Source organism: Urocitellus parryii, chromosome 6 (assembly GCF_045843805.1).
Source record: "Urocitellus parryii isolate mUroPar1 chromosome 6, mUroPar1.hap1, whole genome shotgun sequence".
Taxonomy (NCBI): Eukaryota; Metazoa; Chordata; class Mammalia; order Rodentia; family Sciuridae; genus Urocitellus; species Urocitellus parryii.
In genome coordinates, this window is record NC_135536.1 from 6246586 (window position 1) to 6269758 (window position 23173).

The window sequence follows — 23173 nt, forward strand, 5'->3', positions numbered from 1 at the left end:
ACCACCCAGGCCCAGGGTAGATGCCAAGAAGCCTCTTAGACATGTATCTGCCCTCTAACCTGATGCCACTTGTCTGAAGGGCCTGCAGTGAACCATCTTGAAGCAGCCAGGGCATCTGAATATAACCTGAGCAGTGAGAAGGGCCAAGGTCAGTAATTAGGGTGTCTTGAGATCTAGCCAGTCACTCAGTTGGATGCTGCTACGAGGCTACAGTGTGCTGGAGGCACGGAGGCCCTTCTGTCCTCTGAAGTCAAAAGAGCAGGCTGTGAAACTCAGGGCCAGCACCATGAGCAAGCACATCTTGGACTTATGGCTTTTTCTCCCTCCTCTTGGGTTAAGAAAGTTTGGGTGGAATGCCCCTGCCAGTCCTGCTGGGATGAACTCTGAAGAGACGCTGCAGCAGCACTAATGCCATGGGGGTGGGGGCGAAATGGACCCACAACAAAGGGCTGAAAGTCAGACCAGTGACCCTGAAGGCCAGAGGCCCAAGGTAACCCAGTACCAGGGAGGGCTCCGGCCAGCGACTTCAGTTCTAACCACTGTTTTGACCTTTAGGGTCCCCGCCCTTGCTGTTGGTCAGGTGTTGAGAAAAGTGAAAGAGCCAGGCAAGGAAGTGATCAATTGGTGGGTGGAATTAGCAGGTTTCCAATTCACAGCGGGCCAAGCTCTCCTGTGCAGAATCTGAGGACTTGCCACCACCCAGGCACCTCCCTCACTCTGCATTTCTTGAGCTCTTGCTCAGGAACAAGGGCAGGCATGGTATAGGGTCCTCTTAAAGGGTCCTTCTCCAATCTAGTGAAATAACTGACATTTAAGAGAACTTGCACATGAAAACAAATAGGAAAAAAAACCCTGATCTTCCTCAACTCCTCAGGCCTTCAGTCCAGGCGGAGCACACACGACACCACACGAAGCCAACAGCATGAGCTCGGCGTCACCTTGGAAAATAAATGTCACTCTGGGGTGACAGTTCTTTATACAAATATTATGCCCCCTGCAACCCCACTCCCAGAGAGGGAAATTATAAGAAATTCAAAAATAGAAAACAACATCTTGTTAAGTGTAAACTTATCCTCTGGAGTTTTTATATTACATGTGCTAGAAACATGCATTCATTTCTGCTCAGATGTAAGAAAATATGTCTATCAGTATTACTATAAATCAGAGTAATTCGAGACAATGGAATCACTGTTAGAACACCATTTCAAATTTTAGTAAATTACATCTTTAACAAAATTATAAATTCGAACAAGCAAAGCGGGCTTAGGTTAGAGCCAGTGAGAACGATTCCACACGCTGCTCGCTCATCAGTCACCTACACTACTGCTGTTAATCCAGTGCTACGTCAACAAGGAACCCGCTTGTTATTGTCTTGAACTCCAAATTGCACTCCTCGTAGAAGTTAACTCTGCAGACTGAGAAAAAGACACGAGAACAGAGAAAGGGGCAGGGAGTGAAGGCGGTTTCACTTGGAGACAAAACGGGACAAAAGAGACGATCAAGGGCATCCCCCAAGGGATGAAGGCACAGAGGAAGAGGGACCTCCTTGCACACAAGAGCCTGGCTCCCGAAGGCCACAGCGTGGCTCAGGGCTGCTGCTCAGGCTTTCCCAGGGTACAGGGCTATTCTGCTGTGGGGCCTCGGGCAAGCATCCCGAGGATGGTGCCAGGACCAGGCTCAAGTGCAGCATAATGCTGGGTGAGGGCAATGTGGCTCCAGACTCCTCTGATGGCCACTGACTAGGGCAGCATCTCAGTACAGCCACATCAGGACTGCTGGACCTGATGGTGGGAAGGAAGGTGTGGCGCTTGCAGGAAGGATGGGCACCAGTAGAAGGCTCTGTCCAGCCTTGGAAAGAATTACTTGCTCACAGGGGGTGCTCAGCTGCGAAGGGGACTCTACCATGGGCTCCCGTCTCTCCTGACTGCCAGATACAGCAAAGCCTGGGGTCTTCTGATTAACACAGTTCCACCAAAATATTCAATGGAGAACAGATTCTGGACAAATAAAAACAAGTGTCTGAAGTTAAATTTTTCACTTATGGTTTCAGAAGGCACTTCAAAATTCCACAGAGCCTTGGGGGTCACTGTCATTAGGTCACCAATCCCCCTGGTAAAGAAGCTGTAAGAAACTGGACTATACCTCTGACCAGAAGGTGTCCTGGCCGTTTTCTCTGTAAGCATACTAGCTTGTCTGTCAGTGACCTTGCAGAGTCAAGCACTCAGCAGAAAGACTCAGAATGACTGCAATTTGAATAAATGGGATTTTGCTGTATTGTGGCAGTTTATAAAATAAAATATTTTCAATGAGTCCTATATCTGACCCTAAGCAAAATTAAAAAATTATAGTCATACATTTAAGAGGTCACAACATGAGGTCAAGTACTCATTGAGTACAATTTTCTAATCATCTAATCACCTTGCCAATCTGCACTCAGTGTCCACTTAGAAGCATGAAATCAAGCTACCGGCACTCTCTTGCCACAATTGCTGGCACTTTGTAAGGCCTCCACTAAGACGGAGGAGCAAAGGCTCTCAAACCAGATACCCAACAACCATGTTTTCTGTTGGACGAGCCGAGGGCCCACTGGAGCTGCCTCTGAAGCTGAGCAGTGGAAAGAAAAGCCTGGTCTTCCCCATGTGCCCTATTGCCAACTGGTGCCTTTCCTCCAGAAGGCGCCAGGCCGCGCACACCTGTTTCACTCCCACCCTCACCGCAGGAGTGCCAAAATCCGATCCTAGCCCCATGGGCCTGGTCTAAGGTGCTCTGAGGTAGTTCCTTAACTTGGGGTGCCTGTTGCCTACTCTTTCAGAACTCAGGAAGTGTAGGGGAGTATTAAAATATCCATGCATCGCTTTCATCACAAGTCACTGTAATGGAGTGCAAAATTAAAGGAAACTTGAGTTGCTTTATTTAGCTTCCAATTTCTGGGAGGCTCAAGAATTATAAGTATTCTGGACAACAGAAGAAAATAAGACTGTGCTTACAGATCTTTTTTCTGCCATATTCTTTCTTTAGGATTTCTATTTTATTGTTGCCCTTTCTGTTACACGGGATGTACACATCAGGTGTTAAAAGGTACAATACATTCTACAACTGAGCACCACTTTCTGTAACTGAACAGGCAAAGAAATTACACTGAACATCAGCATCTGGCAGTATTTTTTTTTTTTTTGGAAAAAAAAAGTGACTAAAATGGGTTTAAATTGATTAACACTATTAAATCACATCTAATATTTGATACTACATGATTCAATACAGCTATACGATACAATTATACAAAATGTGTTAACATCAAAGAATACAACCAAAATTAAGATAGCAAACAAACCTATATAACTTTTTTTTTGTACAGGAAAATACTTTTGAAGTATGCATGTAACTGCCCATTCTTTTAAAGAAAATCTACTGCAAGCAAAGTTATCAACCTCCAGAAAAATCACACATAGCATTACTAAGCATATCCCCAAAAAGTGTACAATATGCACACTTGGAAAATACAAAATTAAAAAAATTGTAAGCAACAGGTGAGCTTCATATTTATAAGAATGTGAAAAGAAGTCCCATTTTTAGCACTGTTGTATAAAGAATTGTCTTTTGATGCGAAGTTCATGAATTGTCCTCCTGCTGGGACCACACTTTACAAAAACACCGTGTTTTTGAAACGAGATTACAGAGCAAGATAGAGCATCTTAGCAATGTCATCTTATTAAAGTTTTTTTTTAATTTTTACTACTTTATCAAAACATGTCCCTTAGGTGTGTAGGATTCATTTTTAAAATTCTTCCTAGAAATAATATACAAAGGAGAGGCATATTTATTCCCATTCACACTCCTGGAAGATGCTTCCTGCAGTCGAGAAGGGTCTTCTTTTTCTTCTTTTCACTGGTTGTTTTTGGCCTTAGCATGTGTTAAGATGTGAGATTTCAGGTTAGTTGACTGAGCAAACTTCTTATTACAACCATCGAAGGGGCACACATAGGGCCTGTCTCCGGTATGGATTCGCACATGTGTGCGCAAATTGAAGTCCAGTGAAAAGCGTTTCCCACAGCCTTCGAATGTGCACTGTCGAGGAAAGACCAGACATCAGCCTACTCGGCACGCATGACCAGACCCCGCGAGCCAGCACTCACTGCTCGGGTGGACCTCAGCCCATCTGTTTTACCAAACACTCTCTTCCCTGCCTGGGAGATGCAGTCTGGAATCAGCAGTAGGGATTTCTAACTATGTACGTTGCCACCCTCTGAAGACTTGCGCTGCCCTCATGGACTGAGTGCGTACAACTGGACAGAAACACTGTCAAGCGGCAAGCTGTCCAGATCTCAGGCTAGGATCCTAATACGTCTATAAATATTCTTAAAAGTAAAATATTAATGAGTAAGAAGTCTTCTGGTGTCAACCGTCAAAAAGAATCATGTCAGATTCACCTTGTTACTAGTTTGTTAACTTACTTGTAAGCCTCTAAAGACAAGATACAATATCACCTCTACTTAGTATCATACAATAAAATGTAAGACATTCTTGGCCAATTTGTATTTCAATATGCTATTACCTACCAAAAATTAATGATTTCCACCCCATCATGAACACACTAGAATTTAGCTCTTAATTCTGTATTCTCCTACCAAAAAAAAAAAAGTGCTCCACAGACAGGAACACGCCTGTATCCAGCCTCATCTAGATCCTGTAGGGAGGCCAGAAGGTGAGGTGAAGTGAAGTGAGCATTGCATGCAACTCAGGAGGAATGATAGGAAGACCCTCACTCTGTGCTGGCACCTCCTGTGCCAGCCACACCGGCTAGCTTGTGGCGCCCAAGACAGCAAGGCAGTAGAGAGGGGAGAGGGAGCTGGCTCTACCTGGAAGGGCTTCTCTCCAGTATGAACCAGTTGGTGTCGTTTTAGTTTTGAGCTCTCAACGAAAGCTTTGCCACATTCTGCACAGACGTGGACTCTGGGGCCGTGGGTGTGCAGATGTTTTCTCATAGCAGAATTATCCCTGAACATCTTTGTGCAGCCCTTGAAACAGAGAAAGAAGCTTAGTGGTTCACACTGTAAACTCTGAGAAGGATTCAACCACTTAGCAACCTTTACTGATCTATTAGAATGAAGCAACCTCCCCACTCCCCATTTTAACTTTACTTAGCATTACAATAGAACATTAAATTATTTAAGACAAAAAACAGACAACTGAGAAAGGCCTTAACTTTTAATGCAAACCCCTGTTTTACAGATGAGGAAACTGAGGCTTAGAGATGTCTTGAAGTAGACTTGCCCAAGGTCACACTACTAGTAGTAGCCAAGCTGGGAATAGAACCCAGCGCCCCGGCTTCCAGCTATGCCACAGCCGCCTCACCCCGCCACACCCCCCGATGCAGTAACAGAAGCACTGAGAAATAAACGGAGTTAAAATGACGGTAGTCCACCACTACCTTTGGTGGGCCCCATATTCTGTGCTGCAACAATGGGCTGTCATTCTCCATCGCCTACTGTTCCCTCTTCTCTCTTTGCCTCTTTCCCCTTCTTGACAGAGAAAGAAGCAAGAGGGTCTCCAAGGAATGGCAACTACAGAAGAAATTTATTTTGTGAGACACCGGGAAAAGGAAGAGGCAGGCAAAGCGATACCAGTGCGGGGGAGGCAGATGGATGTGCGGCGCCCGAGAAGCATGTCCTCAACAATTTCTTCTGCAGTTGTTGCCCATGATGGAGTGAATGGGGAAATGGTGAGACAGCATGACAGAAGGACAGCACAGGGCACCACCAGACAGCTTCACAGGCAAAAGGGAGGGAAAGCCAGACTTTTCACCTTGACCTCTAGGTTCAGTTTCCATTTACAAAATGGAATTTTAAAAAATTTAATTGAAAAGAAGTATACAGAGAAGCTAGAGATGACAGGCACTTCAGTCATAACTGTTTTCAAATGCTTATTTTTTGCCCCAATGGAACTCATTTTATATTTCAAAATCACTACATTAATAAGAGAATTAAAAATATGAAAATTTGGGAGTGTGCAGTTTTCATAAGGGCGATTCCATGAAACTAAATTTATCCTTCTCCAATTGATTTTTTAAAATTCTTTACTCCATTTATAATTTCTCCCCCTTTGTTTATCTGCACTTATGTGGTATCATTTTTCTGTTAAGTTTTACTTCCAATCAAGTTTGAAAAATAGCCCCCAACTAACACCTCAAAGTACCTTCTGGGTTATCCTCTTTATGTGCAAGACTGGCTACATTTGAAAACAATTAAGTACCCTTCTAGAAACATGATTAACAGGGTAAATAAGAAAACTGAAAGAAATTATGAAGTCTTTGGCTTTGTTTTTTAGCAAATATTTCCATATTTCATTCATGAGCCTACATTTCATAAAGGGCGGTGGGCGAGTTACAGCCCAATGCCTTAAGACTTGTTAATGACCCCAAAGGAATGGAGCCCTGGCACAGTATAGTTAACAGACAGCAATCAACGCAGCTCCCTACAGTGGCCCACTTAATAAAATACAATAAATCACAAATTTAGGTGGCTTTTACTAAACAACAAAACTCTTGTCTCTTGAATTTAAAAACCAAAGATTATAGTTCCTCCCTTTATCTCAATTATGAAAGTGGAAATAAATGTGCAAATTTCTTACAAACTCTCTAAGACTTCAGTAGCGGTTCCGTGAACCTCCCCCTAGCATTACTTACTTTATGAGGGCAAGCTATTGTTCTTGGAGCATCATCTTCTTTAATTTTTCTTGGCTTCATTCTTATCCAAAAAAAAAAAAGAGAGAGAGAGAGAAAGAGAGAGAGACAGATTTGTAGGAGTGGGTACACTCAACTGGCATAAATCATATAGTGCCTAAAATGGTCTCCTTATAGCTAACAAAACTAAGCTTATAACATGTTCCCATGAAGGAGGACAAGACTGCTTCAATGAGTGCTGAAGACTTTGATAAGGGGTGACACCCAGAAGGCTGCACACTGCCACTGTGGCCTCGGAGCTGGGAAGCTGGCTAAGCATAGCACAGTGATCTGTGTGACTCAAATACCTGCTCTTTTCTCCTGCCCCCCTAGAAAAATACAAAGACCACAGCTCAATCTTCTAGTGGGAGCTGGGCAAGGCACTCAAAGCAGCTGCTTCGATGACAAAGGTACCTTATGAAAAAGGAATAACAGGCATGAAATGTCTAAAAAATATGTGTCTCTATACAGCTGCTTAAAAACACATAGACAAATGGGTCCACTTTACACTGATATAACCGAGCTTTATGACACATCAATTTTTGAGGGGATGTGCTGGGGAGCGATACTGGCTAAAATATACTGCTAAGTTGTGTGCACGTGAATATGTAACAACAAATCCCATCAATGTGTATAACTATAACCCACGAATTAAAAATTCGGGCTGGGCGTGGTGGTGCACGCCTATAATTGCAGCGACTGGGGAGGCCGAGGCCCTAAGCAACTCAGCAAGATCCTGTCTCTAAAATATAAAAAAGTGCTGGGGAGGTAGCTCAGCAGTTAAGTGCCCCTGGGTTCAATCCCTGGTACAAAAAAAATGGTGGGAAAAAAATATATCATTTTTGCAAAGTGTATGAAATAGTCCTTTTAAACAAAATTCTTTTGACATACTGAAGTATCAAATAGCTTTCAAAGGAAACACAGAAAACCATCAGCACTGTTATTTGAGGGACTAGTGGGCCAGTCTAGTGAGAACCACAGACTCTCACATGGTTTCCTTTCTATCATCAATTTTGGTGGTGAGAGTAAAAGGGCAGTTACAGTTTTTAAAAATGGTGAGATAATTTTATTTTAAACTATGGAGACTTGTGGCCCTGCTTTTGTTTGGGGGCTTGGAAGTTCCCATCTGTGACAAGATACCTGGTGAGGTGGGCAGCCTGGCAGAACCCCATGCAAATCCTGACAGCTAGCTCCAATTTTAACGTACCCACCTGCTACTTGCACTGAACTGACCTTTGGTCTGCTACCAGAACTTTCTCTCTGAATACTCCCTACATATCTGAGTGTGATTGGGGTAAGAAATTAAGAATTCCTAGAAAAACTAAAAAAAGAGGGGCTGGGGTTGTAGCTCAGAGGTAGAGCACTTGCCTAGTACGTGTGAGGCTCTAGGTTCAATCCTCAGCACCACATAAAAATAAATAGATATTGTGTCCATCTACAACTAAAAAATATTTTTTTAAAAAAAGATTTCAATCTCTGAAACAGATTTTCTTTTTGTTCTCATTTCTGCCATCACATACCTCTCCATAAGGGCTCATGCTTAATAAACAAACGACTAAGCCAATGGTTCCTTAAAACTAAAAGTTAATTTATCACCACCCTTTTGTTATAAAGGATTATTTCTGTTATCTTTCAGTTAACAAAAATCCTAACAATATTGTTCTTGTTCACCCTGGATTTGGGAAAAGTGTCCTTATTATGTCATAAAATCTGAACTTATGTCTTTGACTAAAATCCCATATCCTAGAAGTCTAAGAGGAACAATGTGTCTGGTAGCTTTCACTTATGTCCGTGTAGTCTGTTCAAGACTGTACATGTATTTCTACTTTAAACTGAGAACATTTTCTGAGTGGTATTCTTTCCATCCAAAACCTGCAGACACTCTTTTATTTCTTGTAAATGGATTATCACATCAGCTAGTAGGCATTTCTTAAGTGCCAGTTGCCTATTGAGCTCTGAACTAGTCTTTGTTGTCTTAAATACCAGTATATCCTGGGTGTTTTGTCTGAATTTACATACCAGGGAGGGCAAGAGCTTTGGTATCAGGGCGCCACCTGGAGGCTAGATCAGTGTGAAAAACAACATTGATTCATGCAAGGTTTCTACTTTCCTTAAGTACTAGTAACTCTTCTAAGTACACTAAGACTCAAGTTCCAATCTAATTAAGAATGCTTATTCTTTGATGACTCCACCAAAATGCTCTGTGTGTAAACTGTGACTCGACTACAATTGTCCAAATTCCCAGAATGGTACATACCCAAGATGTTGGATTTTTTCTGTAAGTAAATTATATCTAAATAAACCTGGCATAAGGAAGGTCCTCTTCATATATTTTCTGAGATTCGTCGCTATAAACTTAATTTTTAAGACATTATATTATAGAAAATTTCAAATCTGCACAAGAGAGAATAGTTCCATGTGCCCAACTCTTGGTTTTTTTGGTAAGTGTAAAAAGTCATTTTAAAAAATGTGTTCTAGTATTCAGAAGTCTATTTTTAGGATGAGAATTTAAAATTTGGACAAACATCCATGAACTCAAGAGGTCAATGGAAGATTAGCAGCCACTCTGAAGTTCCTTGACACATCACCCTTCACTCTCTACAGAGTGGTCATTCTCCCACCCCCCCACGCAAAGTACACTTGGATTGAAAATGTTTTTAAGACTAAAATCATATACACTACCACTCAGAATTCTATTTGGCCCTCCCAAAATATTCACAAGCGACTAGACTTCAGTGTTCATTCACTGACTGTGAGGCTTGAAGAACCCAGAAACAATGAGGACAACAGCACAGGCGTTTCAAACGAGACGGGATGGGATGTGTGACTTGGAGCTGACTCCTACTAGCTGCATGACCTTGAGCAAAAACTACAACTTCTCCACCTCGGTTTCTTATTCTGTAAACAGGCACAATGCTCCCTACTTTATAGGGCTGCAAGATTAAAAGATGACACATGTTAAACACTTGGAAATGACAGTCATTATTACCAATGGCTAAGTGTTATACAGGACTATTTTAAAAATGAGTTCATCATCCCTGTTCCCCTGCTGGCATTCTGGGGATTGATCCCAGAGCTCTACCACTGAGCTACATCCCCAACCCTTTTTTGAGATAGGGTCTCCTTTAAATTAAGGAGGCTCACCTCCAACTTTGCAATCCTTCTGCCTCAGCCTCCCAAGTAGCTGGGATTACAAATGTGTACCACCATGCTCAGATATCTAATAACAAGTCTATTCTTAAAAATATTATAGCACTTGTGCTAAACAATACAGAAGGTTCTGGTGTTCCAAACCACCTTTTCAGACGAAGGGGACTGAAGAAAGAATAGCACAAGCAGAAAAGCACCCCTCCGTAGAGATTCTTTTGTTCCAATAAAAATGGAGAATACTCTCCCTGTGACCCAACTGCTGGACATATAAACATCTCATTCTGACATTTGTGGAAGGAACATTGTGAAGAATGGGCTCCAAACTCAAGCTTGCAAGAACATCCTGACACAATGTCAGCAGAGAATTGTGTAAACCAAAACTCTCGACTAACTCAAATTCATGAATATCCCAGAAGCAGAGATTCTCTAATGAAAATCAGCCTGCAAAACAAGCTTAGTTAATTGCTAGACCAGCAGCTTCTATTCAGACCCATGCTGGGAGGACATGTTCCTGGGTAACACAGCTAAGCTCTGCAAGTGCGATTCACCTCCTTTCTTTGTGCAATGAGTCGTTTCTTCAGCAGACATTATATAGTCATGTAACAGCGAGGACTTTTAAAGTCATTTCCATCTCTATTATCACACTTTACCTAGCCCTGTGAAAGTCTCAGGGTAGACAGTGATAAAAACATCACTACCTTGGGATTGCCTTTATGGTCATCTTTCTAAACTGGAGTTGTCCCCTCACCCCTCACCCCCCCCCCCCCGGCTCAGGACTGGGGATTGAACCCAGGGCTTTACCTACATTCTACCACACTGAAGCTATACACCCAGTCTTTTTAAAACTCTAATTCAGGGTCTCACTAAGTTGCCCAGGCTGGTCTCAAACTTGTGATCCTCCTGCCTCGTTTCCCGAGCAGCTGGGATTACAAATGTGCTCCACCATGCCTGACAAGAACAGGGGTTTGTAAAGGCTAACTTTAGTTAATAAAATACAGAGACTGGATTTAATCAGGAAACAGAACTTACCAGGCCCAACTCACTGACTACTTTTCAAGTATTTTATTAAAGGGACATTTCAGGGCAGAATAAAGTTCCCCATGGTCCCACCTCACCAAGGCCAGGACTTTCAAATGAAAGTCATCATTCCTTCCATCTGTCCTCTCACAGCATTAACCAATAGGTAATCTGGGTGGAGCACGGCAGGAGCCTGAAACATTCTTTGGTCAGTTTCAAGTCCAGTGCAGTATCCCACCACCCCAAGTCACAGAATAGAGGGGAAAGCATCCAATACTCTGCTATAAACTAACACTATAGCCCTTCAACATGGCTTGGAGTAATGAGCAGAGGGGATGAGGAAAGGTGGCCAGAAGAACCAATTATGTGGATCAGTGAAGATGTGGTCTGGCCCCCTGTTCATGACAAACTTGGGACCTCTGTATCTTTAACTTTCTGAGTGCCAATCACCAATTATGGGGCCTCCAGAAAACCCTATTAAACTCACACAGATTCTCAAAGTGCAAAAACTTGGCAAAACAGAGCACCCAGGCTCTATTTTCTTTATCACCACTGTCCAATCAGGCAGATGTGTTAAGATGACCTTCAGGAGATGCCACATATAACTGGGATGAACCCGCCACCCCTCATGCATCCTGGCACCCAAACCCTACACACCTTTACTTCTTACATGCTCAGGACCAGCAGAGTGTCATCATACTCTAGACACAAACGAATCTTTCACTGACTGATTATAAAAGAAGATCAACATCATTTACCTTCACTTTATGATTGTGCAAGTGCTGCCTATGGTGTGTCAGCTCACACTTTGGGCTCAACAAGTCCAACACAGTAGCTACAAACACAAAATTTCTTTCAGTCAGGCCCAAGAAGTTCTCTCTAAGTATAATGTCAAGATTATTCCTAGGTTTAGGCTGGTAATCCTTCACCCCTTTCCAGGGAATTTCTGATTGCTGTTTCCTTTTTTAGAAGATTCTTTCCCACACCAAAAGTGACTTTCAGATCACTGAGAAGATGCTTGGGTACGCATGCTAGACAAGAGCTCTACCACAGAGTTATCCCAACCCCCCAGGAAACTTTCTGGCAGAAAACTTCCTACTCCACTTTAAGGGACCATGTTTCCCAGCCTCTGCACTGCTGTCCTTGAAGATCTCTCACCCCATCTTCCTTCTCATGCACATACTCATTGGCTCCGCTGCACCCTCAATGGCCTTCTCAGGACTGTAATTCCTTAGGTCACTAACACTGTCTTTGTATTTGACTAGTAGCTTCGCTGGATTGAGAATTCTGGTTAGCTGGGCATAGTGGCGCACATCTGTAATTCCAACTATTTTTGAGAAGCTGAGGCAGGAAGCAGACCCACACTCCTCCACGGGGACTGGGACCAAGTAGCATACAGCAAGTCTGAGGCCCATCTGGGAACTAGAGTAAGATCCTATCTCAAAGAGACAGGGCTGGGATTATGGCTTATCGGTAGAGCGCTGGCCTAGCATGTGTGGGGCACTGGGTTCAGTCCTCACCATCACATTAAAAAAACCAACCAACTAACCAACCGACAAACAAAAAAAGCAAAAAAACCCAAAGAGGTCTGTTTATAGGCTGGGAGTGCAGTCAGGGCAGAGCACTTCTGCAGTACACATGAGGCCCTCAGTGTGATCACCAGCACCAAACCAAACACCCTTTCATGTTTATAGTCATTGTTCCTCTCAAACACGGCTTTCCAGTCTTCTATTCATCCTTCAGTCTACTGGTCTTTTGTAGATGGTCTTTTTTCCCTGGAAGTTTTCAGGTTCTTTAAGTGTTTTGAAATTTCATGAGTGGATGACTACCTGGTACTACTTCCCAGTTCCCTTTCTACAGAGGATGTTTGAAGATAGTCCTGGGGCAGAAAGACCAGGCTGCCTTCGAACAGCAGCATGCGTCCTGGCTTTTCTGTTCTGAGGACTGTGGGAACAGGGCTGGCAAGCCATCCTCTTGGCTGCCCCAATCCTCCTGGGACAGGTGAACAATGATATGGGTCACCAAACCCTAAATACTTGTGGTGCTCACCACGCCACATTTTGTTCCCTAGCTGTCGAAAGCCTTCAGCACACCACCAAAATCCTTTCCTGTTTCATGGAAAGGTTTATGTTCCTTCCTCACTGCACTTGACCAACTGATCCTTCTACTCTCACAGCTTCTTTCACTGAGACTTTGCAGCTGGGTCTTTTTTCCCCCAAAGCTATTTAACCACTTTCACATTTCTAGCCATCCCTCATAAAGGACCCCAGTCCTTACTTCCTTCCCAACTCCTCCCAAGGGCTGAGGTGTAGCTTGGTGGCAGAGCACCTATTTAGAATACAGGGAGCCCTGGGTTCTTCCCTAGTACTGCACTGCACACAGCCAAACAAGAACAACAGTAATTTTTGAAAAATACTAAAACAACCCAGAATGTTTTATTAGCATCTAAAACCAAACAATGCCTGCATCTGAACTCCAAATCAGAAACTTTCCCCAATCTCCCCCATCATTCAAGAAGTGAACATTTAACATCAATTTTTAAAAAAATATTTATTTTTTAGTTTTCGGGGAGCACAACATCTTTATTTTATTTTTACATGGTGCTGAGGATAGAACCCAGCGCCCTGCTCGAGCGCGCTACCGCTTGAGCCACATCCCCAGCCCCATTTGATTTTTTTCTTTTTTGTCCCTCCCGTCTATCCCATATACAGATGATCTGGCCCTAATTCTGTGATTTCTTTCACTGTTGACCACATTCTAGCTCAGGCCTTCATTTGCTCCTGCTCAAGCACCATCCCCCATGTCCTGGGGACACCAGCACCAATTCAGCCTAGACACAGCTACAAAGTGATGTTCTCATTAGCTCCATCACCCAGATCACTACTTTCAAAACCTTTAGCAGCTGCCCAATGTACACTAAAAAAAATCCACAGATCTTGGTCCAGTATTCATGGACCTTAATGACCTGATTTCAATTTTACATTTTGGTGGGTTTTTCCAGTCATTTCCCTCAAGTGTCCTAATTCCCAGGCAAGACTACACCCTTTTCTGTGTACCTTTCTACTGTGTCACATTGTTCTAGCATACAGGCTCCACCATTAAAACTGTTCAAAGCTCAAATCAAATGCTGCCCCATCCACAACACTTCACTGATTCCTCTGTTCAAGTATCCTCACAGATTCTGAGCACATAAAAGCTGACTTTTCAGATTCAATTTTTATCTGTAATTTTTCTGAGGGAAGAGCAGTTAATATCTGATTCATAACTATCTGAAATATGAATGGCAATAAAAGTTGGGATTCAATGTCATTAACAAAAGCATAGAGCCTTAACTGGGGTAAGCCATGATAAATGAGAAATAAACTAAATGCGTATATTTCCTATAGCTACAGTTTAACTGGAGAGAAAGGGACAAGAACCCCTTTATGAAAACAAAAAGATTTGACAAGCAGGAAAACAGGTTCAGGTGGTCTGAGTTGAGTTGCCCAACCAGTTCTCAGAAGGGTCAGAAGAGTAAGGGAGGTGAGGAGGGGAAACTGGGTTGCCCTGGTCTCCCCTTGCTGCTCTGCTCTCAAGAGACAAGTTCTCTGGTCACAGAGGGTACAGGACCAGAGATGTGTCTTCCTTCCTGATCCCAACCCTTGTGTATATTTCTGGGGTTGTTCCAGTCTCCATTCAAGCTCAGGGAAAGGGATCAGGCCTTCTGTGCCAGTTTATTAATTTCATTCTATTTAATCCCCCGCCCCCATTACTGGAACTGAACCCAGGGGCACTCTACCACTGAGCTACACCCCCAGCCCTTTTTATTTTTTATTTGCCAAGGCTGGCCTGGTACTTGGTATCCTCCTGCCTGAATGACTGGGTTTACAGGTGTGCACACTGTACCTGGCTTTACTTAAAATTTTACATTTTTTTGTGGGTTTTTCCATATCCTTATAAAACCTACCAAACAGTAAAACAAGGCCACATCTAGTGGTTTCAGATCCTGACTGTTCACCTTGAATAGTCACAGGGTTCTGGCCACAAATATCTGACATCTCTTTCAGCCATGCCAGCTCCAATTAGCAAAACAGGGAAAGCTTAACTGATGCCACGTGCTGCAACAGGAACTGATGAAAGCCATTCCCAGGGTCCACTGAACAGATCTAGTAAAGACCCGGGTCTTCTGCAATGATTCTTCTGCAACACACTCAAACTTAAAATGCATACAAAGAGGTCAGGAGGCTAAGTCTGAACAGGCCCCTCAAAACAAACTACGTGCAATTATATCTACATCCAAGCAAGGCCAGTTACGGAATTAAAGAGCATTTGCCTCATCTTACTATTACTACTTTCTACTACTCAATTACTATTAAAAATAAAACTGACTGTTTTTATTTTCAGAAGTTTCCCTAGAGAAAGAATATAAATCACCACTGTGACTTGGGCATAGAAAACCACAGATGTCAAGAAAGCACTTTCTATAATGAAAAGGAAAGTAAAGTTCTCTAACTTACCTAGCAAATTCTGCCAGCTGTTTTGGATCTGAGAGGTCAATGCCAGGGATTCCTCCAGGAGGGAGTTTCTTTCCTGTCATATACTCTGAATAATCAGGAGGCGAGTTCTCTCCAATGATCTGTTCTTCAACCACTGTCTCATGGTCAATATCTTTTTTTTCATCTGCAACACATCATGAAATTGATTATCTTAGCTGAGTAAAGACATTTTTAAAAGTATTTAAAAGGTATAAAAATTGCTTTCACTAGCACCTTCACCTTCTTAGATTACAGCTATCACCTCAATTTCTTTACAGCTCATTCCTTGTCCTCAGTTTTTTGAACTCCTGTTTCTCCTTGAAGATCACCAGCTCTGTTTAGCCTCTCTGAAGGACTTGCTTTCAGCATCTTTGTTGCTGCACTGGACTGGGTGACCCCACTTCTCAAACATCTGTTTTTATCCACTGCTGACTACCAACATGGTCATGCAAATAAAATCTCACTTCCAACCTCTCACCTGTTAGCAAGCCTCTGATCTACCCTTCCGGCCTCCTCATCCTTCCTCCAAGGATCCAACCTCACAGGCTTTACCCATGCAATTTCTAGAGTTTAAGTGTAATTACAACCATGTGATTTTCCTCAGTCTCTCCCACTAAGCTGTGAGTTGGAGGAGGACAGGAAAATTAGTCCATTTTGACCCTAAGGGCCCCAGAACCTTACTTAAAGGCTGGCCCTCAATAAATTGTGTTCAAAGAATGAAGGACAGCTCTACTTGTATCATTTCAAATCCACGAGGCTAAAAAATTAATGCTGACCCCATAATTGATCTTACTTTTGCCTTTGAGGCAAACCCTTCTGTTTGCTATCTGGGTGCTGCACTGGCTGGTTCCATTTTAACATGTTTTCTACTTCTCCCTTGCACATGCTCTCTATTTTCCACCCATTTTTCTCACGGGTTAATTTGCAAGTACCTGGGGGAGAATTCAATAAATCAAGGCCCCCACACCTCTCATTTCCCTTCTCAAAATCCAGTCTCCTTTCAGAGCCTCACCCAAATCTCTAAGGCTTACTGATTTCTATCACTCCAGCCTCACATTCCCACTTCTTTTTTCCAAATCCGAGATCACTTCCTCATAATACTGACAGATCATATACCATTCTGCTTTGATTTTTTTTTTTTGGATTGGCCCTGCCTCTTAAATTAAGAGCAGAAGAGCCCAAAGTCCAAACACAGTTTTCTATTACCTTCTTCTCCCCTCTTCTACTTTCATGCTTAAAGCAGAAATTGCATGGGTAAAGCATGTGAGATTGGACCTTTCATGCTTAAAGCAGAAAGTAGGGGCTCCATAATCAATGCTGAAATTTTCAGCTTTTCTATTAAAATGTGTTCACAAAGATCAGGAATATAAGATCTTCCAAAAGTGTGAACTCTTACCTCACATTACTATACCACCAGTGTTAAAAAAACAATACCCCTCAAACAAGAAAACAAACACAACCCTTAAGATTGACGTCACTACCAAAACCATATCAGCTCACTAACGTTAGTGCACAGGCAATGAATAAAAGAAAACACAAATACAGAATGAGGTTCGTTTGATTCAAGTGGTCACTATCAACTTCAATACCCAGCAACAAAAAGTACAGAATACAAAAAAATTTAAACTTTAAATTACAGAATAGCAGGTTACATTTTCTTGAATGTTTATGTAGGACTATTTTAATCACTTACACATCCCCCTATGAAGTGGGTGAATAAAAGATCGGCAAACTTCATTTTACAGAGAACTGAGGAACGAGGAGGGTGAGCAACGCGTTCAGGATCAATTGCCTCATAGCAGGTGTGAACTCACCAGGTCTAAATTGAAGATCATGCTACTTCCTGTTAGGAACTAGAAAGAACACTAGGAATAACATCCTTCAAGGTTATCCTCGATGTACAGATCAGTGGATGGATGAAGGGGCCTAAGGAAAGAATAGCCGAATGTATTGAAAGGACAGGAAGGGCTTGTCAGCTCTCTGGAGTTTTTATTTTTTTAGTTGTCAATGGATCTTTATTTATATGAGATGCTGAGAATCAAACCCTGTGTCTCACACATACCAGGCAAGTGCTCTACCACTAAGCCACAACAACCCCAGCCCCTCCAGAGTCTTTATAAGGGCACTAATCCCATTCCCTAGGGCCAAATAACCTCCCCAAGCCCCCACCCCCTAACCCACCACATAAAGGGTTAGGATTTCAAATCATGGAACTGGGGAGGAGGGTCATTCAACCGCTACAAAGTGCATGTAGCTCAGTGGTGAAACGCTTTGGGTTCAATCCCCAGTACCTGGCCAGTATGACGGGGGTGGGGGTGGGGGGGTGGGGGCAGGAAGTGGGGTGTGGATACACACCTGTAATCCCAGATACTGAGAGGAGGCTGAAGAAGGAAGGTTAAGAATTTGAGGCCAACCTGGGCAAATTAGCTGTGTCAAAATAAACAGGGCTCAGCATGTAGCTCAGTGGGAAAGCTAGCTTGCCTAGCGTGCACAAGGCCCTGGGCTCAATCCCTGGCAGTGATGGTGGTAGGTGTCAGGGAACAGGAAATGTGGTTAGTGATCATCAGTTACAAAGCACAAACTCTGTAACCAGATTCAACCATTTCATCCTCGTTCTCAAGCCTGCCTGGCCTTACTTATATACCCTTTCACCCTAATATCTCTAACTTAGGCACATCCCAACTTTCGAGTGATACAGAAACACAGTCATGGGCAGGGAATCTACTTTATTCATATTTTACATTTCTGCTATAAGACCCGACGTGTGATGGCACACACCTGTAACCCCAGCGGCTAAAGAGACTGAGGCAGAAGAATTGCATGTTGGAGGCCAGTTACAGCAAGTTTGAACCTGTGTCAAAATTTTAAAAAGGGATAGGGATGTAGCTCAGTGGTAGAGCACACCTGGGTTCAATCCCTACCTAGTACCACAACTACCAAAAAAAAAAAGATTTGAGTCTCAGCAGCTAGCATGAACGAGATGTTTGAGCCCATTCTAGCTGCCACCCCCCCACACACACAAGCACCTCCACCACCAACAAAAACAACAACTGGACATAGTGGCACACGTCTGTAATCTCAACCACGCAGGAGGATCATGAGTTCAAAGCCAGCATCAGAAGCATAAAAAGGGCAGGGGATATGGCTCAGTGGTAAAGCACCCTTGGTTTCAATCTTCAATACCAAAAAGAAAAGAGAACAAAACAAAAAACCCACAACAGACTGGGTGGCTTCTATGACATTTGCTTCCCACAGCATGGAGGCTGGATTAAGACCAGGGTGCCAACATGGCTTCACTCTTCACACTGCATCCTCACCAAGCAGAGAGAAGGTCTGCAAGCTCTCTGGAGTTTTTGTTGTTGTTGTTTTTTAATAAGGGCACTAAATCCATTTCCTAGGGCTCTGCTCCCAGGCCAAATCACCTCCCCAAGGCCTCATTTCCTAACCCATCACATAAAGGATTAAGATTTCAAATTATGAAATTTGGGGGAGGGGGCACTGCAGAGAGCATGACTCAAGTGTGCTAAAATAGAAACAAAGTGCTTGATTAATACTATCATCAGTTCAACACATTAACTGAAAGCTGCTTCCTTGGTGCACAGTATTATCAAAATAGTATTATTCTAGGCCCTGGGAACAGAGGTCAGAAACAAGACAAAGTCTCTGCCCTTATGTAGTTTACGCTCTGGCAAGCGAAGTCAAACAAAGAAACACTTCTTGAGAGGCTCAGTTCGTACCATAACCGCAGAAGCTGGGGTTGTAGCTCACTGTAGAGGACTAGTCTAGCATGTGTGAGGCATGGAGTTTGATCCTCAGCATCACATTAAATAAATAAACAAACAAATAATATTAAAAAAAAGTATCAAAACCCTAGAGAACAATCACCAAGATAAATAAGATTTAGGGCAAAAGCCTGGTGCACACCTGTAATCCCAGCAACTCGGAAGACTGAGGCAGGAGGATCACTAACAGTGAGTCCCTGTTTCGAAAAGTAAAAAGGGCTGAGGGTGTAGCTCAGTGGTAAAGTACCCCGGGTTTAATTCCCAGCATGTTCGCACGCACGTACACACATACACCAGACACAAATGCTGGCTCAGTTGCAGAGCAGTTTAGTTGCCTGGCATAAGAAAAATCAGGGTTCAATCCCCTGAACTGCAATACAGCAAGATAAAAATTAGAACACAAAAATTTAATGAAATATGCCTAAAGCACAGAGGCTGACAAGTACAGTAAATGGGCCAACTCCTGCCAGCCAGTCGCCTCCCCTCCATTTCCTATAGTTCCCTATTTTCTTAAAAGTGGGCCAGGGGCTGGGGATGTGGCTCAAGCGGTAGCATGCGTGGGGCCCGAGTTCGATCCTCAGCACCACATACAAACAAAGATGTGTGTCCACTGAAAACTAAAAAAAAAAAAGAAAAGAAAAAAAAAAGTGGGTCAGGTGCAGTGATGCACACCTCTAATCCCAGCGATTTAGAGGGGGAGGCTAAGGCAGGAGGTTTGTACATTTGAGGCCAGCCCCAGAGATTTAGCTTTGAGAACTTCAGCAATTTAGCTCAGAAATAAAGCATCCCTGGGTTTGATCCTTGGTACAAGAAAGGGGGAAGGCAGCAAAGAAAGGAAGTGTGGTAAGAGGCACATGAATGTAACACATCATTCTAACCACTTTTAAGTACATAATTTGGGGGCATTACGCACATTCACAATGCTGCATTCTCATACCTTCTATATACACACATCCTAAAATCTTTTCATCATCATACAAAACTGAACCTATTAAGCAGTAACTCCCCTTTCCCTCCAGCCTGCCCCCAACCTCTAGTCTACTTTTTGTCTGTATAGATTTGCTTATTCTAGACACCTTAAATAGGAAGATAATGTATGATTCTACTTATCTAGTTTATTTACTTACTTACTTACTTAGGGGAACCTGAGAATCAAACCCAGGGCACACACCCTGCTTTTTGGATTTGAGACAGGATCTTACTAAATTGCCCAGGCTAGCCTCAATTTTTTATAATCCTGCCTCAGTGTGTATACTTGCTGGGATTATAGATGTGTACCATGCCCTATTTCACTAAGTCCATGTTTTCAAGGTCTATCCTGTTGTAGCAAGTATCAAAATGACATTCTTTTCCATGGCTGAATAATAGTACTGAGTGTACTTACCATATTTTGTTTACCCATTCACCTGTTGAGGTACATTTGGGCCGTTTCTACCAGCTAGGCATTCTGGAAAATGCTGTTATATGAGCCTGGATGTGCAAATTTGCCATCCACCTCTCTTTATTTTCCCCTTTTTGGTCACTGCCAGGGATAGAACCTAGGGTCTCATGCATGCAGGCAAGTAAGCACTCTACCACTGGGCTATATCCCCAGCCCTGTCATCTATTTTTATTGGAACAACCCTGCTCATTTGTTTATACATTGTCTTTGTCTGCTTTCTTTACACAGGGCCCACAGATCTGATTAGCTGCAATCAAGAACATATAACCCACAAAATCTAAAATATTACGATCTAGCCCTTCAGGAAAAAGTTTGCTGATACTTAATTTTACTTTAGATTAAGTAAATAAGCTATAGTGGTAATTTTTCTGTTTGAAATCAGGCACAATTTCTGACAGTGAAATTACTGAACAATGGGATCTTACACATGTTCAGCATGCCTTTAAAACAGGTTAAAGACTTACTTACTAAACATAGCTAGGTAATAAATCAGATGGGCGTGACAATAGTATCTTGCTTGATTCTAGAGAATGGTTGTATCATTTGCTGAGATGGAGAACAGTGGGGAAGAGTTGAACTTAAGTTCCTCTCTGGTTCCGGGTACCTGTGCAACTTCCCATGAACAGCCTTACAGGAGGCACTGGATCTGCAATTTGGGATGGGGGTAAATCCAGGTTGGAGAGAATAATACGGGAACCACTGGCATATCAGAATGCATTTAAAGCCCCCAAAATACAGAACATCCAATGAAAGAGAATTTAGAGCCAGGGCTCAGAACAACAACCTGGGCAATTCCAATACTGAAAGAATAAGGAAGACTTTGCAAAATACTGAAGGATATCCTCAGAGAGGGGGAGACAACTGAAACTATCACGCAGTGATATGCCAATTGGAGGTTTTCCAGGCACACCAAGAAGGACCGCATAATTTGCTTTTTTTTGGTACTGGGGGTTGAATCCAAGGGTACTTAACCCCTGAGCCACATCCCCAGCCCTTTTTATTTTGAGACAGGGTCCCGCCTAGTTGCTTAGGGCCTCACTAAATTGACGAGGCTTTGACCTTGTGATCCTCCTGAATCACTGGGATTACACTATACCTGGCTTCATGGTTTACTTTGCTTTTGATCATCACCACACAACTTCTTTTTTTTTTTTTTAGGTATAGATGGACACAATACCTTTATTTTATTTTATTTTTTATGTGGTTGTGGGGAATTGAACCCAGTGCCTCACGCATGCTAGGCAAGTGCTCTACCACTGAGCCACAACCCCGTCCCAACACAACTAAACTTCTAAATAACACTGATGAGAGAGTTATTCTTGCCTACTAAATTTTTTTGTTGATATAAGTTCGAAATTAATGCTGTAATTACTGTGTTTAGTCATTCCAACATATATTTAAGTTTCATACTACTGTTACATTTGACTTATTCCTTAACAGTGAATTCTACACAGGAGTTAATTTGGAAAACTCCCTGAAGACCGGTACACAGAAGAGGCCATTAACTACTCAGCAACAAAATAGAAGTGACAAGATGCGCTAAGCACGGTAGTAGGCACCTGTAATCCCAGCGGCTCCAGGGAGGCTAAGACAAGAAGAGTCCAAGTTCAAAGCCAGCCCTAGTAACTTAGTGAGAGTGTCTCAAAAAATAAAAAAGGCCAGAAATGTGGGTCAGTAGTTAGGCACCCCTGGTTCCAACTGCTGGCACAAAACCAAACAGACAAGATGCTACCTTTTATTGTAGGGCGTAGGGGGGTACAATGAACAATTTCCAATAACTGTATGTACATTAAACGAGTACATCAAATAATAATGTCAATGTTTGTTGTCATATGGCCACTCTAAACAATTTTTGCAAGAGAAAAATCTTCAAGAAGTTTTCACTAAATATCTATGATGCACTCATATTAGAGAAACTAATATTTTTATTAATTATAGAACATAAATACATAATTTTCTCTATCTTCAAAAACTATTAAAATATATCCTAATGCTATATATATATATAAAGCTAAAAGGAATTAATGAAAAAACTGGTCATTAAAATCGGGCTAGGGTAAAGCAGTTACTTGCTTAGCATACTCAAGGGCCTGGGCTGGATCCCCAGCAACAAAAATAAATAAATAAATAAATAAAATTTACTCATATAACATGGATTTAAAAAAATTCAATAAAGATTTTCACTCTCAGTCCTTGCTCTTATCACATTCTTTTCATTTCATAATCACTACTGAAAGATTTGTACAAAGTGTTGGCTGATTCACTCTAAATGTCAAACTATCAATTCTACCAACTCATAATGGGGTAATAATGAATTCTCAGGAGGCAAAATATTTCAACCTGCTGTAGACAGGGCCAACTTTTATCAGAAGTTTCATTGCAATGGGTTTGTAGAACCAATGCAACTTAAGTTTGAGTGTTCTTACCAAAACACAACTGTGCAATACAAATTAAGCACAAATCTCAGAATTCCTATTCAAAAAACACCGAGAATGTAAGTCACCAATTCAAAGGGGTGCAGTAGAAGATGTAAAGAAATTACACTGTTGAT

At 42.3% G+C, this 23173-nt stretch overlaps 1 protein-coding gene across 1 annotated transcript in view; it reads right to left on the bottom strand.

Moving 5' to 3' along the window:
• The window catches only part of Yy1 (YY1 transcription factor), a 33650-nt gene continuing 10477 nt past the window's right edge, over positions 1 to 23173 (bottom strand). Inside the window, exons 2-5 of the mRNA XM_026415110.2 lie at positions 15382 to 15544; positions 6683 to 6743; positions 4857 to 5015; positions 1 to 4065 (exon numbers count right to left, since the gene is read on the bottom strand). Of these exons, the coding sequence (XP_026270895.2) occupies positions 3883 to 4065; positions 4857 to 5015; positions 6683 to 6743; positions 15382 to 15544 (566 nt within the window). The 3' untranslated portion in view covers positions 1 to 3882. The remainder of the gene's footprint in view (positions 4066 to 4856; positions 5016 to 6682; positions 6744 to 15381; positions 15545 to 23173) is intronic.